The sequence below is a fragment of the Antedon bifida genome, chromosome 3 (genome assembly GCF_963402885.1).
Source record: "Antedon bifida chromosome 3, ecAntBifi1.1, whole genome shotgun sequence".
Taxonomy (NCBI): Eukaryota; Metazoa; Echinodermata; class Crinoidea; order Comatulida; family Antedonidae; genus Antedon; species Antedon bifida.
In genome coordinates, this window is record NC_136228.1 from 4,898,617 (window position 1) to 4,920,455 (window position 21,839).

At 31.1% G+C, this 21,839-nt stretch overlaps 1 protein-coding gene and 1 long non-coding RNA gene across 8 annotated transcripts in view; one reads left to right on the forward strand and one right to left on the reverse strand.

Moving 5' to 3' along the window:
• The window catches only part of LOC144837268 (uncharacterized), an 85,259-nt gene that overhangs the window by 46,017 nt on the left and 17,403 nt on the right, over nucleotides 1-21,839 (forward strand). The gene's annotated exons all lie outside the window — the stretch shown is intronic.
• The window catches only part of LOC144837260 (uncharacterized), a 39,169-nt gene continuing 18,550 nt past the window's right edge, over nucleotides 1,221-21,839 (reverse strand). For 4 of the 7 annotated variants that reach the window (XM_078692309.1, XM_078692305.1, XM_078692307.1 and 1 more), the window contains exon 2: nucleotides 1,221-4,874. In XM_078692309.1, the coding sequence (XP_078548435.1) occupies nucleotides 2,694-4,778 (2,085 nt within the window). In that variant the 5' untranslated portion in view covers nucleotides 4,779-4,874 and the 3' untranslated portion in view covers nucleotides 1,221-2,693. Of the gene's footprint in view, nucleotides 4,875-8,995; nucleotides 9,437-17,522; nucleotides 17,560-19,846; nucleotides 20,848-21,839 lie in introns of those variants that run through there. The other 3 variants (XM_078692303.1, XM_078692308.1, XM_078692306.1) reach the window with 3 other exon arrangements.

Below are 21,839 nucleotides of genomic sequence, written 5' to 3' on the forward strand. Positions count from 1 at the left end.
ACCACCGCTTACTAAAAACCCAGTTTACAAATCATAGAGACGAAAATCTATAATTTATATTTGAAAAACGAGAAATGTTGGTAAATTGAAATTTGTAATCATTTAATGTTTGAAATACAGTAATAAACATGTTATTTTTCTTTCTAACTTAAGATTTTATTGGAATTGAAAGATTTTATATTTGCAATATGGCGTCTATCACGTGTGAGAAGATATGACACATAGCTTTTAACAATTTCACAAACCAGACTAACTATTTCAAAAACTATAATATTTGTCTTCTTTAAAAAGCACAGTGGTTATTAAACTACATCCAGAGGGTTTATAAATGTCAATATTATTTTAAGTTATTTAACTGTTTTATAATTGTAGTGACTTCTAAACTATTTTTAAACCAAGGGTAATTGACTGAACAATAAAAAAAGAATGGTCAAAATATTCCATTCAGTTTTACCCCCTAACACCTGGACAAAGGCCTCAGCAGAGGTCAACTCTGGGCAATAAAAGCATAATACCTTTAACAGACTAAGGTCAAGTTGTCTGTTAGAGACTTGGCCTGAAGGCTAGTTACCAAGTGGTTGGTGAATATGATTGTATTAGGCATAATACAGCCAGCGTGTGGCCGCCGACTGTATGGTCACCCTAAGCACAAGTCCAGGTCAACTTAAGTCCCTTGCCAGATCTCACATTTTACATGAGGTTAATACTACTGTACAATGAATGCATAATATATTATATTTGTGCGAAGAATTTATGTGTTTAAATCTTGTAGGCTAGAATTTCCAAATATAGGCAACTGTCCAACATGATGCTTTAAAAACAAAGGCTAAAAAAGACATCCCTAGAAATAATTTATCATTTGTTGATTATTAAATAATTTTATTAAATAATTAGTTTGGTATTTAACGGAATGTTAAAAAAAAAAAAAAAAAAAAACCTCAACATTTATGGGAGTACCAAGAAATAAAAAAAAAGGAGGTTACATAAGGTATATGCTAGCATTAACAAAATTATTTTTGGAGTAGCAAACAATTTTTATTATTATTTGACGATTATACCGGAAGGAAGTAAGTATATCCCAGGAAATTGTGTTGATTCTGTGATAAGCAATGTAAGTAGCAGAAGAGAGGTCAAAACATTATCAATTTTTTTCTCTTTCAATTAATTTAAAATGTCTTATAATCTGTAAAATCAGTGAATAGAAAAAAAACCAAGCCATTGCTGTAATGTGATAAATATTTTCAATTGGGTAAATTTCATATAAATTAAAATGGTTAGTAATTTTATATTTATTAATTAGAAGCATAAAGTTATAATTGGTTTCAGAAGGCATTTAAAGACATTACTGAAATTGTCAGTATGTATAGCCAAAAGGATAAATAGTGTTCATTAATTGTGAGTACGTATAGCCAAAAGGAGCAATAGTGTTCATGAATAGTGTTTTAGTAAATTTATTAAGCTAGAGATATTAACGAGGATGCTTCTTGTACACTGTCTTCATCAAATCAACATAGCCCCAAAAATAAGTTGCTATTTTAAAGGGGAAGTAGGTTAAATAAGGAAAATAATGATTGTTCAATTTGTAGGACGCATTATTAGTAAATACCAGATATATAAGAAATGTTTACTTATTATTTTGGTTTAGCAGTACTTTAACATGGAAATAGTAGTATTCCTGGCTAGCTTAGAATGAATATGTATACCACATAAACATTATCATTTATGTTAGTTTTAGCATTAATATATAAGCATGTATACTATATAAATATAATAGTATTGTTATATTGGTATTAATAATTGAGGTACATACAAGTTTTATACATTGAGGTAGGCAAGTTTAAAAATTACAATAAAAAATAATTTAAATTTGAAATTTTCAATATCGACATTTCTCGTTTTTCTTTTTTTGTTTTAGACAAGATGTTATCATCATCAATGTCTTTTGTTTATGTGTACGTATATATACAGTAGAACTGCCATTACAAAAAGTAGGCGAGTTGTTCAAATAAAAAAGATTTTGCAAATTTAATGCTGTAATTGCATGGTTCTACTATATGTTATACATACACAAACACATTAATGACATATGTATATGTATGTATGTATTCTCAACATACAATTAATACATTATGTAAGATATACACATGAACATGATATGGTTACATGTATATCATCATGTACAGTATTGCCAATACATAATTAACTTTTAGTTGCAATTTCAGAAAGGCACAAAACTCAGCTGACAAAGAAAAATAATTAAAAATAAAAATGTTCTGCAACAAAAAATGATAAATAACCAATCAAATTATTATTACTCTACCCTGATTGGTTAATATATAAATAAAATATCTATAAATAGAATGGTTTATGTTTATGCATGGGGAAATATTAAAATTTGTTTAATTTAAGAATTGCAATTGTGAACTTGATAACAGTCCTTTAAATAAAAATAAGTTCTTTATATAATAGTCCTTCTCAACTTATTAATTTATTATATCAACTCAATAATATTTGCTACATTTCAGAATCATTAGGAATAACCGAGTTGCACAATTCAATATTAAGATCTTGTAAACTAAAAAAGGAAAGTCTAAAGGTACAAAATTTAGAAAATAAAAACCATTCTGTTTAAGTTAACTATCGATTAAACAAATAGTAAAATTTATTCAAAATATATTTTGTGGCACATTAAATTATCTTGTATGTTGACTTCGTGTTATATGACAGGTAAATTCTATTTTGTCTCGACACACATACTGACATATGCTACATTGAAAGGGATGTTCGGTGCCATGGCAACTCATATGTAGACTGTAGATAACCTGTTCCGGGAACATTGTACCACAGTAAGGACACGTCTGTATGTGGGGTTTCGACGCCGAATTCTCGTCGTTATCGTCCCCACCTGGAATTGTCTGGGTCTCGACGGTTCTCTTTCCGAAATGATTAACCTGAGTGCTCGTGGGCCCTTTCTCTTGGTGCGTGCGGTAGTAGTACGATTCCTCGGAACCGTGCCGGTACTCCGAGGATTTCCCGAGTGAATATGTTGAGGTATTTGTTACATCTGAAGCAGCCTGAATTGAAGGATCTGTATGATCTAAATTTCCTGAGGTAGAAGTTATAAATGCATTTGCTGGTAAAATACGCGACTTGATTGGTCTTGCTGATAAGTATGGGACATCGCCATCCGATCTTCCGGTTAGTCCTTCTTCGTACGCTTTTCTCGCCAGCGCAGCTTCCCGCTCCCTATTGATCTCCATCGTGTAACGTTTCCCAAGAGTAGCAGGAAGTGGCGTCGGCTTGCGTTTTCGTTTCTTTGCACCAAACGGTTTCTCCAACATTTCTTCGTACGATTTTTGCTGTTGAAGTTGCAACGGGGTAATAACTGAGATTTCGTTTATGGTAGAAGGTGAAGTGGCTGTATTGGGTGGAATGTTATCAGATGGGGATAGAATGGGCGATGTAATTCCACCAGGGCTACTTGTAAGAGACTGTACATCAGACACTACGGGTCCACTGTTATCACTTGCAGCTGAACTATCTTCTGCACTTAACTGTGCTGTATTTGAAAAGTCAATAGCCTGGGACTGGTCTTTGTGACCAGTAGTATTTCCTGAGGTAGATTCAGTGTGGGAAGCTGTGCTCCCAACTGTTGGGTTTCCTTGTCGTGGCGTATAGCCGTCAGTCGAACCCGGCGATGTCCGAGAGCTCTCGTCGAGCATTGGTAAATCCTGAGAATAAGAGTTTTGGTTCAATGTGCTGTTTGGCACAGAACCAGAATGATTGAACATGTGATGCGAATCAATAGCATGTTGATATTTAGGATCAATAATAGGCGAAACATTACCGATTCGATTAACACCAACCGAGTTTGTCATTACTCCGCCTGGAAAAACAGTCGTAAGAGGTGACGTATACATACTGTTTATATCCATAGTTTTTGACGGACTAGTCATTTTGCTGGTGTTGATGTCGTCTGTTAGGAATGATCCAAAATCAACACCGTACATTGCCTCAGGATGCTTCTTTTTACGATGAGTGACCAAGTTACATTTATACGGCGTTTGGTACAAACATCGATCGCATTTAAACATTTTAGCCGTACCCGTGTGAACAATCAAATGGCGCATCAAACTGCTACGAAAAGAGCTGCTAAATCCACAAACCAAACATTTGTATGGTTTATTGCCGGAATGCACATTCATGTGTTCGTTAAGGTGCGTCTTAGTTGGAGCAATATATGTACATAACTTACATTGGTAAACAGAGGGTTGCCTATCACCACGTACCATGCCATCCTGTTCGGAGGCCTCTAGCATACTCTGCATGTTTTCCTGAGCATGTAAAGCATCATTGCCGTTCGTGCTGCTATGATCATCCATCTCTTCCTCCGACGGAGAATCCGGTCCCTTCTGTATGTTTTCCCGATGGAGCTGCATATGTTGCAGTAGAGTGTTTTGATAGGCACTTGAAAAACTGCATTCGTCACACTTGAACGGTTTACGTCCAAGATGCACATTTCTATGTTCCTCTAATATTGCAGGTGACGGCGCAATAAAGGTACAAAGTTTACACTGATAAGCTTCGCCATTCCCTGACGGCGAGTCGGGGATTTCATCATGCCCAACGTCTTCTTCGATTTCAGTGTGTGCATCACCATTCACTTTTATAATATCTGGTTCTTCCTTCAATTTTGTTGTGTCACTAGCAACCCCATCCATGGGTGATTCTTCGTCGTTGAGGGGTTGTACTGTACTAGGCATTTTTCGTTCCTCCATACAGGGGTGCCACAAAGCTCTGTGCTTAGCATGAGGTAGATGAACTGTGGGAGGGAGATAACGTAAGGTATCAACCTCTCGGACTCCAACATGAGCCTATAAGATATAAACAGGTAAAGAATATTAATATAAAAGGCCAATGAACTATCATGCATGTTACATCATTCTCTTTATAGTTTTGAAAAGTGCACAATAGACCAGATATGTTGTTATTTAAGCAGCTCACGATTTATACAGCAACGGGTAAATCAAAAAAAAAAAGTAACAATGTTTATCACCAATTATTGTCTTGGACACACAAATATACAATTTTACATTAAATAACTCCAACTCTTGATGCTAAGAGAACAATGTACAGTATTGTAGAACCATGACATATTGATAATACATTGTCTGTTTATGCTTTGTTGTCCATATTTGGTATTGCAATGTTACAAAGTACTCATAACGTTCATTCACCCATAACATATGAACCTAGTGTTTAGCTATAGAAAATTATATTGTATTCAATCTTGACAATAGTAGTACTGAAGCACAACAAGGAATACAAAGGTCTCTTATTTTAATGTACGAATACACACAACAAGCTTAGCAGATACAAACAGTCAGAGAAATTCGGTTAAAAGTTGACTTGAATACGAGGATGAATGCCAAGCTTGGTCCATTAAATAAAAATTACTTTTGTTTTGGTGAAAGGTTTCAGGTTTTACGAGGACCCCCAATATTATTTGTTTTTTAATGGCTATCCATCTAGATTTAGCAAGCTTCGAAAGGCCCGAATTGACCAGATTTTAAGAACAAACTTATAAACGAAGGAGGATTTCATGGAAAAATAAAATTGGTGGTAGTTTTTAGTTTTTGTGAATGGCTAGATACAAGGTTGTTTTAATTCTCTGGAGCCAGCAGCATGCTATGTGTGCTTAAGTATTAATATTAGTTTACAGGTATGTTCAGATTCATGGAGTTATGCTTTCGTATCGCAAGTCATATTATATAATTAGCGTCGTAACAGTAAAGTGTTCAGATTTGGTTAACTAACGCCTTCGTTTGAAACTGTGTTTCCGATTTGGGCGAACATCTGGCATGCAGGAGTAAATTTGATTGGATAGAGGTCAAAATCATTGATGCATGACTTTCGTATCGTAAGCGGCGTTCACTAATCTTGTAGCTTGAGCTGTCGTAACGAACGAAAGATCAGTGTCGTAAGAGGTGGCTTCCACTAATCTTTTCCTGGTTCAGACCTATGGAGTTGTATACTGCGTACAATATGAAAGCATAACTCTGTAGGTCTGAAGAGGCCCTAATATGGTTGTGGTTCAATTAATGATAGAAAAGTACATTATAGCAACAAATTTATATGCAATTGATCTAGCATACCATTTTGAATGCGACTTGAATAAATGGTGTATATAGATAGAATCAGTAGATAAATTATGTGATAATAATGGTAAATGTTGAGCAGGGTTTGTTTGCATTTAATTGAAATTGACTTTTGGATTATAGATAAGATCCCTTTAAAATAATATTCACAGAGTTTGCGTTGCTTTCACTGGACTTTTCCAATTAAAGCTAATTTATCCAATTTTACAAATCAATTTATTTATAATTAACGGAAATAAAGAAACAAATGTAATTATGCATTCAACTTTTAACATGTCAAATTTTTTTAGTAGAAACGTACTGTGTAATTAAAAATGGGTAAAACTATCCATTCATTATCTTATCTTAATAAACTTAAATAAAGGGTACTATACAGTACTAGGAACAATAACAACTATTAAATATAGTTTAATATTAAAATTTGGCAAACTGCCCAAGAGGGAACCTATCACAGTGTGTGAATCTCAAATAATTATAATCAATGAAAAACCTGTCATAAAAAAACTGTGAAACAAAAAAAAACTATTTCAAACTATTCATTTTGTAATTTAATTACTCGCATGTATTGGCTTTGTATTTAGAAAGTTAGCAGTTAAGAGCTATAAAAAAAAGTAGGTCAAAGGTGAAGGTACTACTACTTCTGAAATAAAACAAAAGGTTTTATAATAGATATAACTCATTATCAGCTAAAGCCAGCTGCCTAGAATAATTTTTTATAATGGTACCTTTGAACAATTTATCTTAATATCATGTTAATGTTACGTAATATCATGTACCATGAGTGGAGATACACAATACAGATATATTAGGAATTCAACCATGTACAGTACAATCCAAAGAATTTTACAAGAACATATTTTATGAAAGATTACTGGATTCAATTAGGATAAATTAAAAATGTATATGAGTTTAATTCGCTTACAAATTAAACAAAAATATAGATATAATTTTTTTTTTTAGGCAAGCAATAGAATTCTGTATTAAGTAAGCAATAAACAGAAGGAGTCTAGATTCAATTTTCCTTTAAAATAATATCTTTACCATTTTAGTAATTTCCATTAATTTTCAGTGCACAGTTTTTTGAAATTTCCCTATCTATGCCTGTAAATTGTTATATTATTAACCTTAGTATGTTAATGAATAGGATGATCTGTAAACTACACTATAATAGTGTTTTCACTGTGTTTATCAATCTGATTCATATTTAAATTAAATGATTTCTTGATTGTCCATTTTAATCTCGAATCAAAATGGAAACATTGAACACTTAACAGTATATTAAAAAAATATGTTGAAACCATTAACTGTGTTTTAAACCCAAAAATCCTATATATTTACTTGCCCCCTCTTTCCTGCGTACACTTGACTCATTTCCTCCACTATACTGTAAATGCACTAGATTTATATTAGAATAGATACTGAGAGAATTTATAGCATTTTTCATACAATTTCATTATAATGCTGTAAATAATAACATTATAATCCCAAACTGTGAACTACTATAATATGTTATAATACTGTATTATGTATTATAGGATAATTATCAGATATTTCAATGTAACTCGCTTTCAATACAATTTCCAAATAAACATATAATGTTTATTCCACTATAGTTGTAATATTATATTTCTGTTAAATATAACTCACTCACTCACTTACTATTCAATAATTATGGTACTTTGATAGTAATATTTTATAACATTTTATTTATGATGGTTCTAAATTTGATTGATTTCCAAAAAAAATGTTTAAAATAAAAATTCTCTCTGCCTTCCTGTCTGCCTTACATCTACAGTATATTCTTATATACTGGTAGCAATTTTTTTTTAAAATTCAAGAATGTACCACCAAAAAGACTAATTTATGCAGATAATTGATAGATAGATAGATAGATTTTAGATAATAATGTTTTATGATATTTTGTCTGGTTTTACATTAATAGTGTAGACTGAGTGTAGACTGGTTTTAGAGATGTTTGTATATTTCACATTGTATTCAATACAGCAAAATTATGTTAAACATATTATGCAAAGCAGTGTAAACAATTTCATCTGGTTTCAGTGTAGCAATGGGTAAAAGGTTCAAAAGTAGTTTATATTTTCTTGAACCTTTAACCCACAGTTATAATATATTCTTATTTCTAAATCATTATAAATGTGAAACAAACTAGATTTGTTCTGGTAACATTCTGTTTCAGTCTTTTATTCAATATTATAACCAACAATGTAATGTATTCTATTTAATAAATATTTATAAATATATATAAATTTTAAGTATATCATAAAATGGTATGCAAAACATTACATACAGTACATAATGTTAGTACAATATAAAAAACACTACTAATGTTACTAAACTACTTTTTCATAATAAGTAGTATAAATATCACATGATTTTACATATAAAATAAATACTTATTAAACTATTAATGACTAATAATAGGTCATACCTATAATTAGTATTATTTAACTAAAAGTTTAATATTCACCATAGATATGATGTACTGCCATCAGACTACTAGAAAGAAGTACCTCCTGTGAGTTATTTTTAGTCACAGTCAGTGAAAACACCACGCAGAAACCTAATGTAGATATTGAACTCCTATTCTCACAGTGAGAACCACAAGTCCAATAGTACAACTAAGCAGCTATGTGTACACTTCACTGAATAAATACTACATTCACACTACCAGATTAAAAAGGTCAGCGTATGATTATTCTAGAATTATAATACTGTAAAGAAATTGAATATTTATATTAAATATAGCATGATGATGGTAAAATATCCTCAATGGTATGGAGTCAATACTTTAAAAAAAAATGTAATTAAATTCTTACCCCCTATAAATGAAGTATACAAATCCAATAGAGTACAAGTGTGTTACATATGTCCTAGTTTCTTCAAAGTATTTGAACAAGTGATTGATATAGCATAGCTGCGATCTATTGCCAGTCACATAGCCTGGCCTTTTGTTATGCATATAATATCTATGGAAGCTTTCATGCCTGGCTAGTGATTTCAATGTAGAAAGAAGTACTTCAATACGGCTGACCTAAATGTCCTAATACTTTGTGATGTTTATAAAGCACAAGCCTTGGCCAAGGTCATCCTTACTTCCAAAGCCACGACCGCCTGACCTTAACTGGAGTTCGCTCATGCGTACTCTGTTCAACATGCATGATGTGTTCCGCCCAAACTACATTCAATTCAAGCCGTACAGCAGTGACGACGAATGAACAATAATACAAGCATGAAAATGCAAACTCTGTTTCTAGAACAATTCATGTATTAAACTGTAAGCTGGCAATAAACACACTCATAATAGCATGCTCTGTAATAATAACAGTAAAGCTTTTTGACACAAGCGGATGCTATTCTTCTCTCCAGAAACACATTTCTACCTGATAAGAACCTGAAAGTCAGGGCTAGCCATCTAAAGCTAGTAGAATTCAATGACTACTCTACATTTTGATCATAACATCTATATAGTAATAATAAAATAACTAGAATTTAATTCGTCACTTTGACGAATTATAGGTGATCATTTTTATCATTTTACTGAAATTAATTTTTTTTAAAACATGCACGTACGTTAACATACGATCGGAAAATGTTGATGTATGCCATCCTATTATATGCTTATAGTGCTGAGTTGTGCCTATATGCCATATACAATATGTACAGTATATACTGTATATCTATATACAGTGTAGCATAGGTGAAATTACGGGACACACATGTTCTAATTTTTTGGCATGATGACGTTATCAAACTAAACTTTAAGATGACAATTTCGAAAGATAATTAATTGAGCAAAAAAATATAAGATTTGGAAAAAAATTTGGCACGTAGAAGCGCTGTGCGCGCTCTTTGAATTGTGTATAACTTTGACGAAAAATATGAAAAAACTACTTTTTCACTTCAACTGGCCATATGTTAACGTTACAACATCCGATAGGCTTAATTTTTATATGAATTAATATCTACATTTCATCAGCTTTCATAATAAATTATAATCATCAAGGTAACCTTCAATTCTGAAGAGCTGTAAGATATTCAAATTTACTGCGAAGGTGAAATTACACGGCCTACGTTATTCAAGTTTTTACGCGTGATGACGTCATTAAAATGAAGATAGTGTCAACTCATGATAAAGATAATTAATTAAGCAAGCACATACTGAAAGTTGTGCGAAATTCGAGCACACATAACCAAGATGCGCTCTGTTGAATGTGATAATCTACACAAAAAGATAACAAATCCTAATTTTTAAATTCAAGTGGCCATTTGATGACGTCAAAACATTTTGTACGTAAAATGTGTACATGAATTCATATCTACAACTCAATGGCTTCCAGAATAAGTTAAAAAAATCGGGGGTCATCTTGCATTCTGAAGAATTATTTTCATTTTAAAAAAGACCTATTTTTCACCATTTTCAGAACTTTTGTAAAATAAATGTGCGCATTTTGTCATTTTTAACGTGCTCATATAGCGTTATTTTAAGTCGGAACTGACTCAAATTTGGTGAATGTACTAAGGATGGTGAGTAGAATGAGATTTGTAAAAAAAATTCATTTTTTTTACGCTTTTTAAGTATCGCGCGCGCAAAAACGCATTTTTGCGCAGTAATTTTTTGAAACACGCAAATGGCCTAATTCATGCTCTAAATTGATCAAAACTTAATTTTGAGCGTTTTAAATTTTTAACGCGCGATATCACGCGCATGAACCTACGTGCGCGTGCGTTTTTATTTGCTAATATTTTTACCCTTGATCTGAAGTTTACATGTAGTGAATTTCATTAATATGTGATAATGAATTATGGAGATATGATTGATAATGTGATTTCGCAAAATGGCGTATAAATGTCGTCACGGATGAGTGATCACGCTGGAAAGCTTATTAGGATTAAGTTGTATTATTTGAAAGATATTCTGAAATTTTTGTAATCATTGACATTAAACTTTTTTAGATAATTGTTACACAAAATAGTGTACAGAAACAATAAAAAGAAAAAAAATAATAAAAAAAAAAATAATAATAAAGATTTTATACAATAACAATAGGTGATCATTTTATTCTAAATGATCACCTAATAATATTGTAGTAGTACACACAAGTTTCTAATAAAATATTGAGCAACTTTTAATGAAAATAGAAAATTTTCATTTATAGTTAATGTATTAATACTAAAACTATCTTCAATTAAATATGCAAAACACTTGAAAGTTTAGATAATGATATACTGTTGTTATTTAATATTTCTCAAATTTAAATTAGCTAATTCAAGAATAACATTAAATAAATTTTGATTAACATTGATGAGCACCGCAGAGTAAATATTTGTTGACATACTGCATGGCAGGGATATAAATGGTATATTTACAGCATTTAATTGCTAATCCAGAAACATAATACTGTATAGTAATAATAATGAATATTAATATTATATTTTTTAAATTAAGTGTACATTAATTTGCAGGTATTTGATTAACATGAACAAAATAGAGTTGATATTTGACATGGCACTGAGTGTTAGTACAGAATGTTTATAGTCATTTAAATAATAAAGAATAACATAATGATGTACCAGTAACAATAATGTATGCATTACGTATTCAAGAATCAAAATCAAGATTAATTCATAGAAATTTGGTTATATTAACATAAGCAAATATAGATTCAATAATATAGTTGATTTTGCCCTAAAATATTCACCGTCAATGTATTCTTAGTCAACATATTCACAGGGTGGTATACATGTATATGTATTCAATTCAAGAATCAAAATCGAAATTAATTCATAGACATTTGGTTATTAACATTAAGCAAACATAGATTAATATATCTTGTTGATTTTGCCCTAAAATATTCAATGTCAATGTATTCTTAGTCAACATATTCACAGGGTGATATGTATTTAATTCAAGAATCAAAATCAAGATTAATTTATAGAAATTTGGTTATACTAACATAGCAAAGCAAAACATAGATTAAATAATCAAGATTAATTTATAGAAATTTGGTTATACTAACATAGCAAAAACATAGATTAAATAATAGTTGGTTTTGCCCTAAACTATTCACCGTGAATGTATTCTTAGTCAACACATTCAAAGGGTGGCCGTACCAGCAATATTTCTTATTTTCTGTGATTGAGTGGGCTGTACCCTGCTAGGATAACAACATCATTCTTTTCATCTTCAAAATACAACATACACACTGAATTTCTAGAAGTGGCCGCCATTGAAATCGAAAACATTTGCCAAATATCACAAATGTTTGGCATAAAATAATTCAAATTTATACTATTGAAAGAACCAAATTGTTTTAGTAAAATAAACAAAAATATGTAGATGAAGATTATATTATTCTAATGGTGGTTCAATCACAAATTATGTTAAAATTAACTGTTGATTATAATATTGTACAATATTTGTATGCTTTCTTCACTATGTGTTGTCCGTGATTGGTCAAGCATGGTCAAAGGTCTTATGTTGTTGTGGATTTAATATTCATGAGTTTAACTCGTCAAGGAAGATTGACCAATTTGATGGTCACATGACATGTTGAGGAAATTTTATCACCTCCAGAGGGCCACATTTAAAAACTCAAATTACAAATGGCCATCTTTTTCCCTACGTTTTTCAGATCTAATTTAAGGTCAAAAACTACATTTAATGTCAAAATAAATACTATATGGTCTTATTGAGATAACTTTTTCTTTTTTTTGTCTGTAAACGGTTAAAAATGTGCATTGTTTCTCTCTTTTTATCATAATTTAAGATAAAATGTACATTTAAGACAAGGAATGACCTGCTTTAATGTATTTGATTATTTTTACAAAACGTCACAAATTGTAGGGAATGGGTACAGTAGTTGTATCAAGAGTTGAATTTACAAAAAGATGTTTTTTATTGGGTTTTTTTGTTCCAAAAGCCTTGAATTGAATGCATATAAATTTTCAATTTAACATATGGTTTTACATTTAATTACCAAAATTATAAAAAATTTATTTAAATTTTCAAAAAATCAACATAATGAGTGAACTCATCTTGACAACATACCCCATATGATAGCCAGATGTTTTTTGGAATTTTTTTTCTTTTTTAAATAATAATTTAGTTTACAAATTACTAAATGTTTAACTAAATAAATACATACTGTTATAATTACAATAGTTTATGTTGGGATATTTTAGTTTATTCAATTTGCCTAAAGAAGATAATTTTTATATATAGAAGAAATTCTGATTTGGTGATACCATGGAGGTATTTACACCATCATGGTGAAGACTGGTAGGAGGCGAACCAACACACATCATGTCTTTCTTTTACCAAAACGAATCTGTAAAATTTGCAAATTCAATCTGGTTGAAATTAAAGTCCCATTCCCTACGTTTTTTAGATCTAATTTAAGGTCACAAACTACATTTAATGTAAAAATAAATAATATATGGTCCTATTGAGATAACTTTTTTCGTCTTTAAACCGTTACAAATGTGCAAAATAAGTCGATTCTTATAATTTATAGCTGCCCCTTAAAAATCCAAACATGCTTTGAGCGCGGATTGATATTTTTGTTTTTTTACCCACTTTTCGATTGATTGCGAGGCCAAAACAATGGAAGACTCCTAACTTTTCAGCGAAAATACCAGGTTTCCCCTAATTTTTTTATCAACGGATTCTGGAAAAAAACAGAAAGACAATGAATGCAGCAACTATACAACGTCAGGCTAGGCCTATAGCTAGCGCATAATGTTCGTACATTACCAATGTTTACCAGCTAGGCCTACAAAACTAAGCTAGGCTAGGCCTAAAGACCGTCCACGAGAGGACATTCATCGCGAGCTACACAGGTAGTGCATTGTTTCTCTCTTTTATAATATAATTGACCATAAAACGTACATTTAAGACATAGAATGACCTAGTTTAATATTTTTAAAGTAATATATATGCATTATTTATACAAAACGTCACAAATTGTAGGGAATGGGTCTTTAATATCATTGATCTTACGATGTTCCAAAAAAATTAGACAGCCTCTTTCAAAAACATTTTTATTTATAATCATTTAACAAGAATAAAAGGTTTATTTTATTAATGAACACAAAAACAGAAACAATAATCAAATACAATTTACCTTTTTTTACATAAAAACAAAGTAATATCTTGTTACAACTACTACTACAGAATTAGGATGTATTTATTAATATATAGTTACATTATTTATTTGGGCTAGTGGCCTACATATTGTTGAATAAATGAATGATATACATATAATATTTTTCAAACATGAAGAATTAGTACAGAATGAAATGTAACCAATTTATGAATAACCTTTGACCTAATTTATCATTGTAATTAATAGATTGGACGAAAATATAATCAGACTTTCATTCATCAGTGGAAAATTACTTCCATTTATTGTCATTTGCTTATAAAATATACATAAAAATTATGTTTTTTTATATACAAAAACAGAAAAATTGAAAAACTAACAAAAACAATTACAAACTGTCACATCACTCTCGTACGGTATACGTATTCAGTGCCCGAATGGCAGCTGGATAAAAGCTGTTACGAAACCTATTTGTACGAGAGATGATGGACCGGGGTAACATCTACCACTACGTAACAACTAATATTCTCTAGAATTTTATCTGCACATCATTTGCCTATTGATTGAATGACTGAAGAGGTTTACACAACAAAATTACCTAGACTTCACATCCATACGCAGAGGACCTATGTAAATTATGTTGTACATGTAAACAAAAACAATCCATAAAACAAAAGAACTTCATTCATAAATCAAAAATGGAATCAATTTTGTTCATAGATTGAAAGAAAAAAATTCTTATGGAAAAAAAGAAAAATATCCTCATTGGAATAAAAGAAACACATTTCTCCACTTAATGAAAAAAAGAAAAAAATTCCTACATCTATTGAATTGAAAGACAAATGTGGGTAGTAATTGGTCATCAAATAAAAAAAGGGATTAATACAGTGCACATTACGATTGAAGAATATCAAAATCGTTAGCTTTTGAAAATAACATTCATGTCATGAACTTAAGACATTAAAATATGCAATCATACATATCGTAGTTCAAAAGTAGATTGTCTAATAGCTTTGGTTTAATAGGAACATTATGAATCACATAACAACATATGTGTATAAACTAGGCTAATGTTGCAGCATATATAGATCGTGCATAAAAAAAAACAGATATTAAATTCAGTGCGTGATAAATGTAACCAGTTAAGGAATGGCAATAACTAGGCCAACTTTGTTGGTGAATTTAGGTATTGTATATTAAGTTGATGAAAGAAAGACTCCAAATAACAAAAGGCAATGAATGATTCAATGTTTCAATCTTTATTTTATCATCAGGAATAAAAATAAAGATCGAAACGTTGAATCATGGCTTGGCCCTCTCGTTATTTGAAGTAAGTTTTATACTATGTTATTTAAACATAATCAGTGCGTAGTTGCGAAATGTTAGAGAGAGCACTTCATGGGTTGAAGGTAACACTTTATAGACCTTGAATGTTAGGAAATGGCATAAGATGTATCCTGACCTAGTAGGAGTTCATTTTAATATAATAATCTTTATAAGCTCAATATACAATGAAAATAATGTCTTTGTGACGTAGTTGTTTTAGGAGTGGTCCTTTTGGTTTTTTTTTTATTATTGGTTCATCAGTTATAATTTATAAACCTAAGGCAAGGCCCTTGCCTAAACCAAAAGCTCAGCATTATATATTCTCATAAAACAAATAATGCTCATGATGATACTAAATAATTAATAAAAATAATATTATTTAAATTATATAATAAAATAATATATGACTAAACCAAGTCATTATTACTGATATACATTTTATTTATATTTTCTTTATTGAAATAATGTCCATGATGATCCTAAATAGTTTTGATTGGATCTCAAAATAATATTATTTAAATAAATTATATAATAAAATAATATATGACTAAACCAAGTCATTATTACTATACATTTTATTTATATTTTCTTTATTGATTTTTAAATTTTATCATAAAATTAGCCAAGCCCTTATCCTAAGCTTTTGGAGGATTTTAATGGGAAGTGATACAATTGATAATTTAAGGCAGGGTTTTAATCATGAATGGACAGGAAAGCCATTAAATAAAAAATGGCATTGTATTATATTTTTTTAAATGTTCTCAATAAACAATCAAGTATGCTTCTATTATTATGCAAATTGTATTTTTCCTTTGAAAAAAAACCCGAAAAATTATTTTATACAATTTGATAAATGATATGTATATTTTTTTAATATAATTTATATTATCATTTGCAGTGCAGTGTCAAAGTAAAAAGCCCCAATAATATTATTGTTATTCTTGAATTATAGAATATTATAATTAAAACAATATATGTAAAATGTGTTTTTGTTGAACATAAACAGTGTACTGTATTGCCAACTGAAGAATTTTAATTAAAGTTGTTATTAGATCTATTCAGCAATGTGGGTTTGGGTTTTACTAATGAAAGTAATTCTCGTACAAATACGTAATTGGATGTTTCTATCTCATATAACCCAGGCATTAAATGTATTTTATTGATCACAAACTGCAATGTGAAGGAACAATAATTAATCTTTCCATTTCTCAATTACAAAAAAAAACATTTTAGCAAAAGACTCACTTTTCAGAAAATATAAATAATTAAAATTAAGATGATTGTTCATAAATATGGAAAGGAATAGAACAAATGAAATTGAATATTTTATTTATTTCAACATTTAAAAACATCACATTGACTTTTAGGGTACCAAGAAGTGGTAAGAGATGACCATGAGGACCACTGTCGCCATAAGTCATGCCACACCAACACTCAAAGCATGCAAACATAAATTAATAAATGTTATCAACATTATTTAAAAGTAAATTGGAAGAGGAGAATAAGTCATTGGGACATTGTTGAAGATTGGGGGAAGAGGAAAAAGGAGAGGTGGTGAAGAGGGAGAGGGGAGTGGTGAAGAGGGAGAGGGGAGTGTTGAAGAGGAAGAGGGGAGTGGTGAAGAGGGAGAGGGGAGTGGTGAAGAGGGAGAGGGGAGTGTTGAAGAGGAAGAGGGGAGTGGTGAAGAGGGGAGTGGTGAAGAGGGAGAGGAGAGTGGTGAAGAGGGAGAGGAGAGTGGTGAAGAGGGAGAGGAGAGTGGTGAAGAGGGAGAGGGGAGTGGTGAAGAGGGAGAGGGGAGTGGTGAAGAGGGAGAGGTGAAGAAAGAGGGGGGTGAAGAAAGAGGGAAAGAAAGAAGGAGAAAAGGGGGAGAGATGAAGAAGTGTTTATACAATACAAATACAAAATTTAAACTAACCTTTCAAAAACAACCAACAGAGTAAACGATTTTGCCAAAATTACCTCTTTTCAGGATGTATAAATCTCATTGCAAAAAGGGTTATGGATTTAAAGTTCACTTGAATGTGAAGGAAGTTAATAATTGAAATGAATGAAAACATGAATATAAAACCACATCAACAAGTTCACAAGGACATTCAGTACTTCACCATTAAATATTGTAAGCACATTGACCCCCACAATCAGATAAAATTGCCTAAAGGATGCTATTCCGATAGGAACCAATTGTTATCAATATTTGAACACCTGATATGCTAATTAGGCATGTGGTGAAGGTGGTCATGTTGTAAAATATGTTAACAGCTGATACAATGCGTTATTTTTCTCGGTACGATGAGTTGTATTCAGAATTTCGAAATACATTTTTAATGACACAAAGATGTTGTTTAAATGCAAATACAATGACTCAGGGTTCAATGTTCGTAGTATTAATGTAATAACTAATAATTACCATGATTGGCTTCTAGTGGTAAACAACGATGTAACCCGATATTCCTTCCTTACACAAGTATGTTTTTATTGTTAAATGTCACATAAATGTTCTCAAACAAACTACTAAATGGTGAATTTATTCTTCTAATATAGCATGATCAAATGGGCGAGTTGAGCGGGTCAAATGGCCGAGTCGAACGTTTAAGTTATAACTTTAAAGTGAGAGCGGGTATATTGTGTTATGGTAAATCTATCAATCTTATACTTAGATTTTGGCGTTTCAATTTTAAAGCATAAAAAACGAAACGCTATTACAACACAGGGTGAAAGAAAGTGAGTGGGTTATATAATAACACATTCTATTCATTGAGTCAAGCATAACAAATGTAATGACGGTATTCATGAATAATGCTATTCTTGCTTCCTTACGTGCAAACTTTTTTATTTTTGTTGTTATTGAATTAAAGTACCACAAAAAACGTATGCTTGCACTATTGTTGTATAACACACAAGTAAATCAAGAAAGTTTAATAATGTATTGTTCCGAGGCAGAAGCATGTCATCAAAGGTATGTAACATCCTGTTACTTTCAATGTTCACTAGAGAGTACTTCCACATTTACCACTATTTAACAGTCATTATTGTGGTTATATAAACATCTTACTTCCGTAACACATGAGAAAATTATCTTCTAAAAATTCAAGGATGAATTATGAATCGTAGTTTAATCGCATCCCCAAAATTGTGGCTAAATTTAGACCCAAGAATTTGGTAAAAATTTTTTTTAATGTAATTCCATTATAGTATATCAAACCCTTTATTTGAGAACCCGGTATATTTTGTCCTACAACAAATTGCTATATTAATTAGCATTTGTATAAAGCTACTCTGTATATAAGTCTACTCTATCACTATTTATGTGACAAAAAGATGTGATGTGCTCATATATGGACATGATGTAACATATCACTACCATATTTAGGCATATTACCACTATATTTGGGCACATTACACTTTAGAACTTTAGAAATTATATTGAAAAATAAAATTTAAATCATATGTAAAATTAAGTTAAAAAACTTGATATAAGAAATTACCAGTTCCTTCCAATTACAATAGCGAACAAAATCAAGAGGTTTATTTATTGGAACACAAACAATGTGTATCCTATTTCTGAATGTGAATTAAAATTGAGAATATGTCATTGTTTGATGGTGGTAGTAATGACAGGGGCTCCTAACGATTGACTTAAGTTACATAAGTACATCAAATTTGGCTGATAGCCAGAAACATACGCACTCTTAACATTTATTGCGAAATAGCAGTATGTTGCTATGTGTCATTCATTTTATTATCTAATGGTGACTATTATACCATTTTGTGTCAGGTGAGTGACCATACTTAATACAAAGTGAGTTAAGTTGAGTCAACACTATTTGATGATATCACTACAGGTACTCAGAAAAAATGTCATTATTTTTAATTGATTTCTGAATATCAAGAAATATATTCAGTAATGTAACATACCAGATGTAACGAACCACATATTTTATTATTTAAGAAAATGCTTGAAAAAAAATTAGAAACACAGAATTTTACAACAAAATATTGTTGTTCTTAATATAAAAAACATAAAACATACTTAAGTAAGCCATGTACAGTAAATCATTATTTCCTGAAAAAAAAACACATTAATAATAATAATATTAAAAATGAACATAATATAAGAATAAACATTAATATATCTGAGTATGTTAAATTACCTATGACTAAACTCCAGGATCTGTTGGGAAATAAAAACAATAAATATCAAATATTATTAAAAATAATAACTGGTAACATTGTTCTTACCATGTTTAAAACCCATCCAATACCAATGTCATCTACATGCATCTAATTCGATACCTCGGACATTACATTCAATACTAACTGTTCATTGGTCACACCTGTTTGACCTAATTTCTGATTGGCTCAACTGATATACACAACTGGCAGCTGTGATTGGTCAAGGGAAAATACACAGTTCAGCCAACTCATTGGTCAAACATGTTCAATTTGCATAAACTACACCTTCTTCTACCTTGCTACATACTGTACAAACACATAAATTATACCACCAAGCAGGAAAAATACTTTTCATTTCCAGAACAAGCATATTATTTATATTTTATATCCTGGATTTCTAAATAACATTTGAGGCTTTTAAGTTGCAAACTGCGGTTAGTAACTGGTCTTACGACTTCCTGTTTCAATTCTCCTTTCACTGTTATTACATAATTAACTTATCTTATCTTAGCAAAAATGATAATTTCCTATTAATGTCCTAACATTTGGAATCTTAATCTAAGCATAGAGTAATTATTATCTTATATCATTACAACAATCTACAGTACTGCTGGTAGTATGATAACACTGTCTTTGTAACATTTTGTTACATAACATTGTGGTGTGGAAATACCACTACCAATGAAAGAGTAGCAGAGATAATGGTTTCCTAAAAATGTTCTTGGTACTGCTTTTATAACTGTGTATATAATTAATATTAATTAATAATATAGGTCACTTATTAATTAATTTAATTGAATGAGAATTGTCAGAGACTAAAATAAAAGTTAGATTTTCAAATTCATTGCATTATCAAAAATGTACAAAAGTACATTAAACTGAACAACATCGCATAAATTAAAAATTAATAGGTGCAATTAAAAAATAAATATTGTTGAGGGTACACTAGAGTTGTCTGTTAATCTAAACATTGTTGTTTATACTAAATGTAAATGGCATAAAATGATATCTTGATACTACTTGGCGAACAAATTTTAATAATACCAGCAATCTATCCAAGGACAATTTAATTGTACTAATAATACTGTACTACCTTTTGTTGTAAACGGTCCATGATAATGTTGTTATATTGTGACTTATTTTATAGATACAATAGTCTCTAGAAATAGAGTCACTTGCAATCAATAACGTCATTAAATCTTTCTCAATGCAAACATTGCTGCTACTACTGTTTACAATGCTTTGCTTCATGTTTGTCACCGTTGATTCATGTTTGTCACCATCTTGAATCATGTTTGTCACCATTGCTTCATGTTTGTCCTCGTTGCTTCATGTTTGTCACCGTTGATTCATGTTTGTCACCATCTTGAATCATGTTTGCCCTCGTTGCTTCATGTTTGTCACCGTTGCTTCATGTTTGTCACCATTGCTTCATGTTTGTCCCCATTGCTTCATGTTTGTCACCATTGCTTCATGTTTGTCACCGTTGCTTCATGTTTGTCACCGTTGCTTCATGTTTGTCCTCGTTGCTTCATGTTTGTCACCGTTGCTTCATGTTTGTCACCATTGCTTCATGTTTGTCCTCGTTGCTTCATGTTTGTCACCGTTGCTTCATGTTTGTCCTCGTTGCTTCATGTTTGTCACCGTTGCTTCATGTTTGTCACCATTGCTTCATGTTTGTCACCGTTGATTCATGTTTGTCACCGTTGCTTCATGTTTGTCCTCGTTGCTTCATGTTTGTCACCGTTGCTTCATGTTTGTCACCGTTGCTTCATGTTTGTCACCGTTGCTTCATGTTTGTCACCGTTGCTTCATGTTTGTCACCGTTGCTTCATGTTTGTCACCGTTGCTTCATGTTTGTCACCATTGCTTCATGTTTGTCACCGTTGCTTCATGTTTGTCACCGTTGCTTTATGTTTGTCACCGTTGCTTCATGTTTGTCCCCATTGCTTCATGTTTGTCACCGTTGCTTCATGTTTGTCACCGTTGCTATATCTTTGTCCCCATTGCTTCATGTTTGTCACCGTTGCTTCATGTTTGTCACCGTTGCTTCATGTTT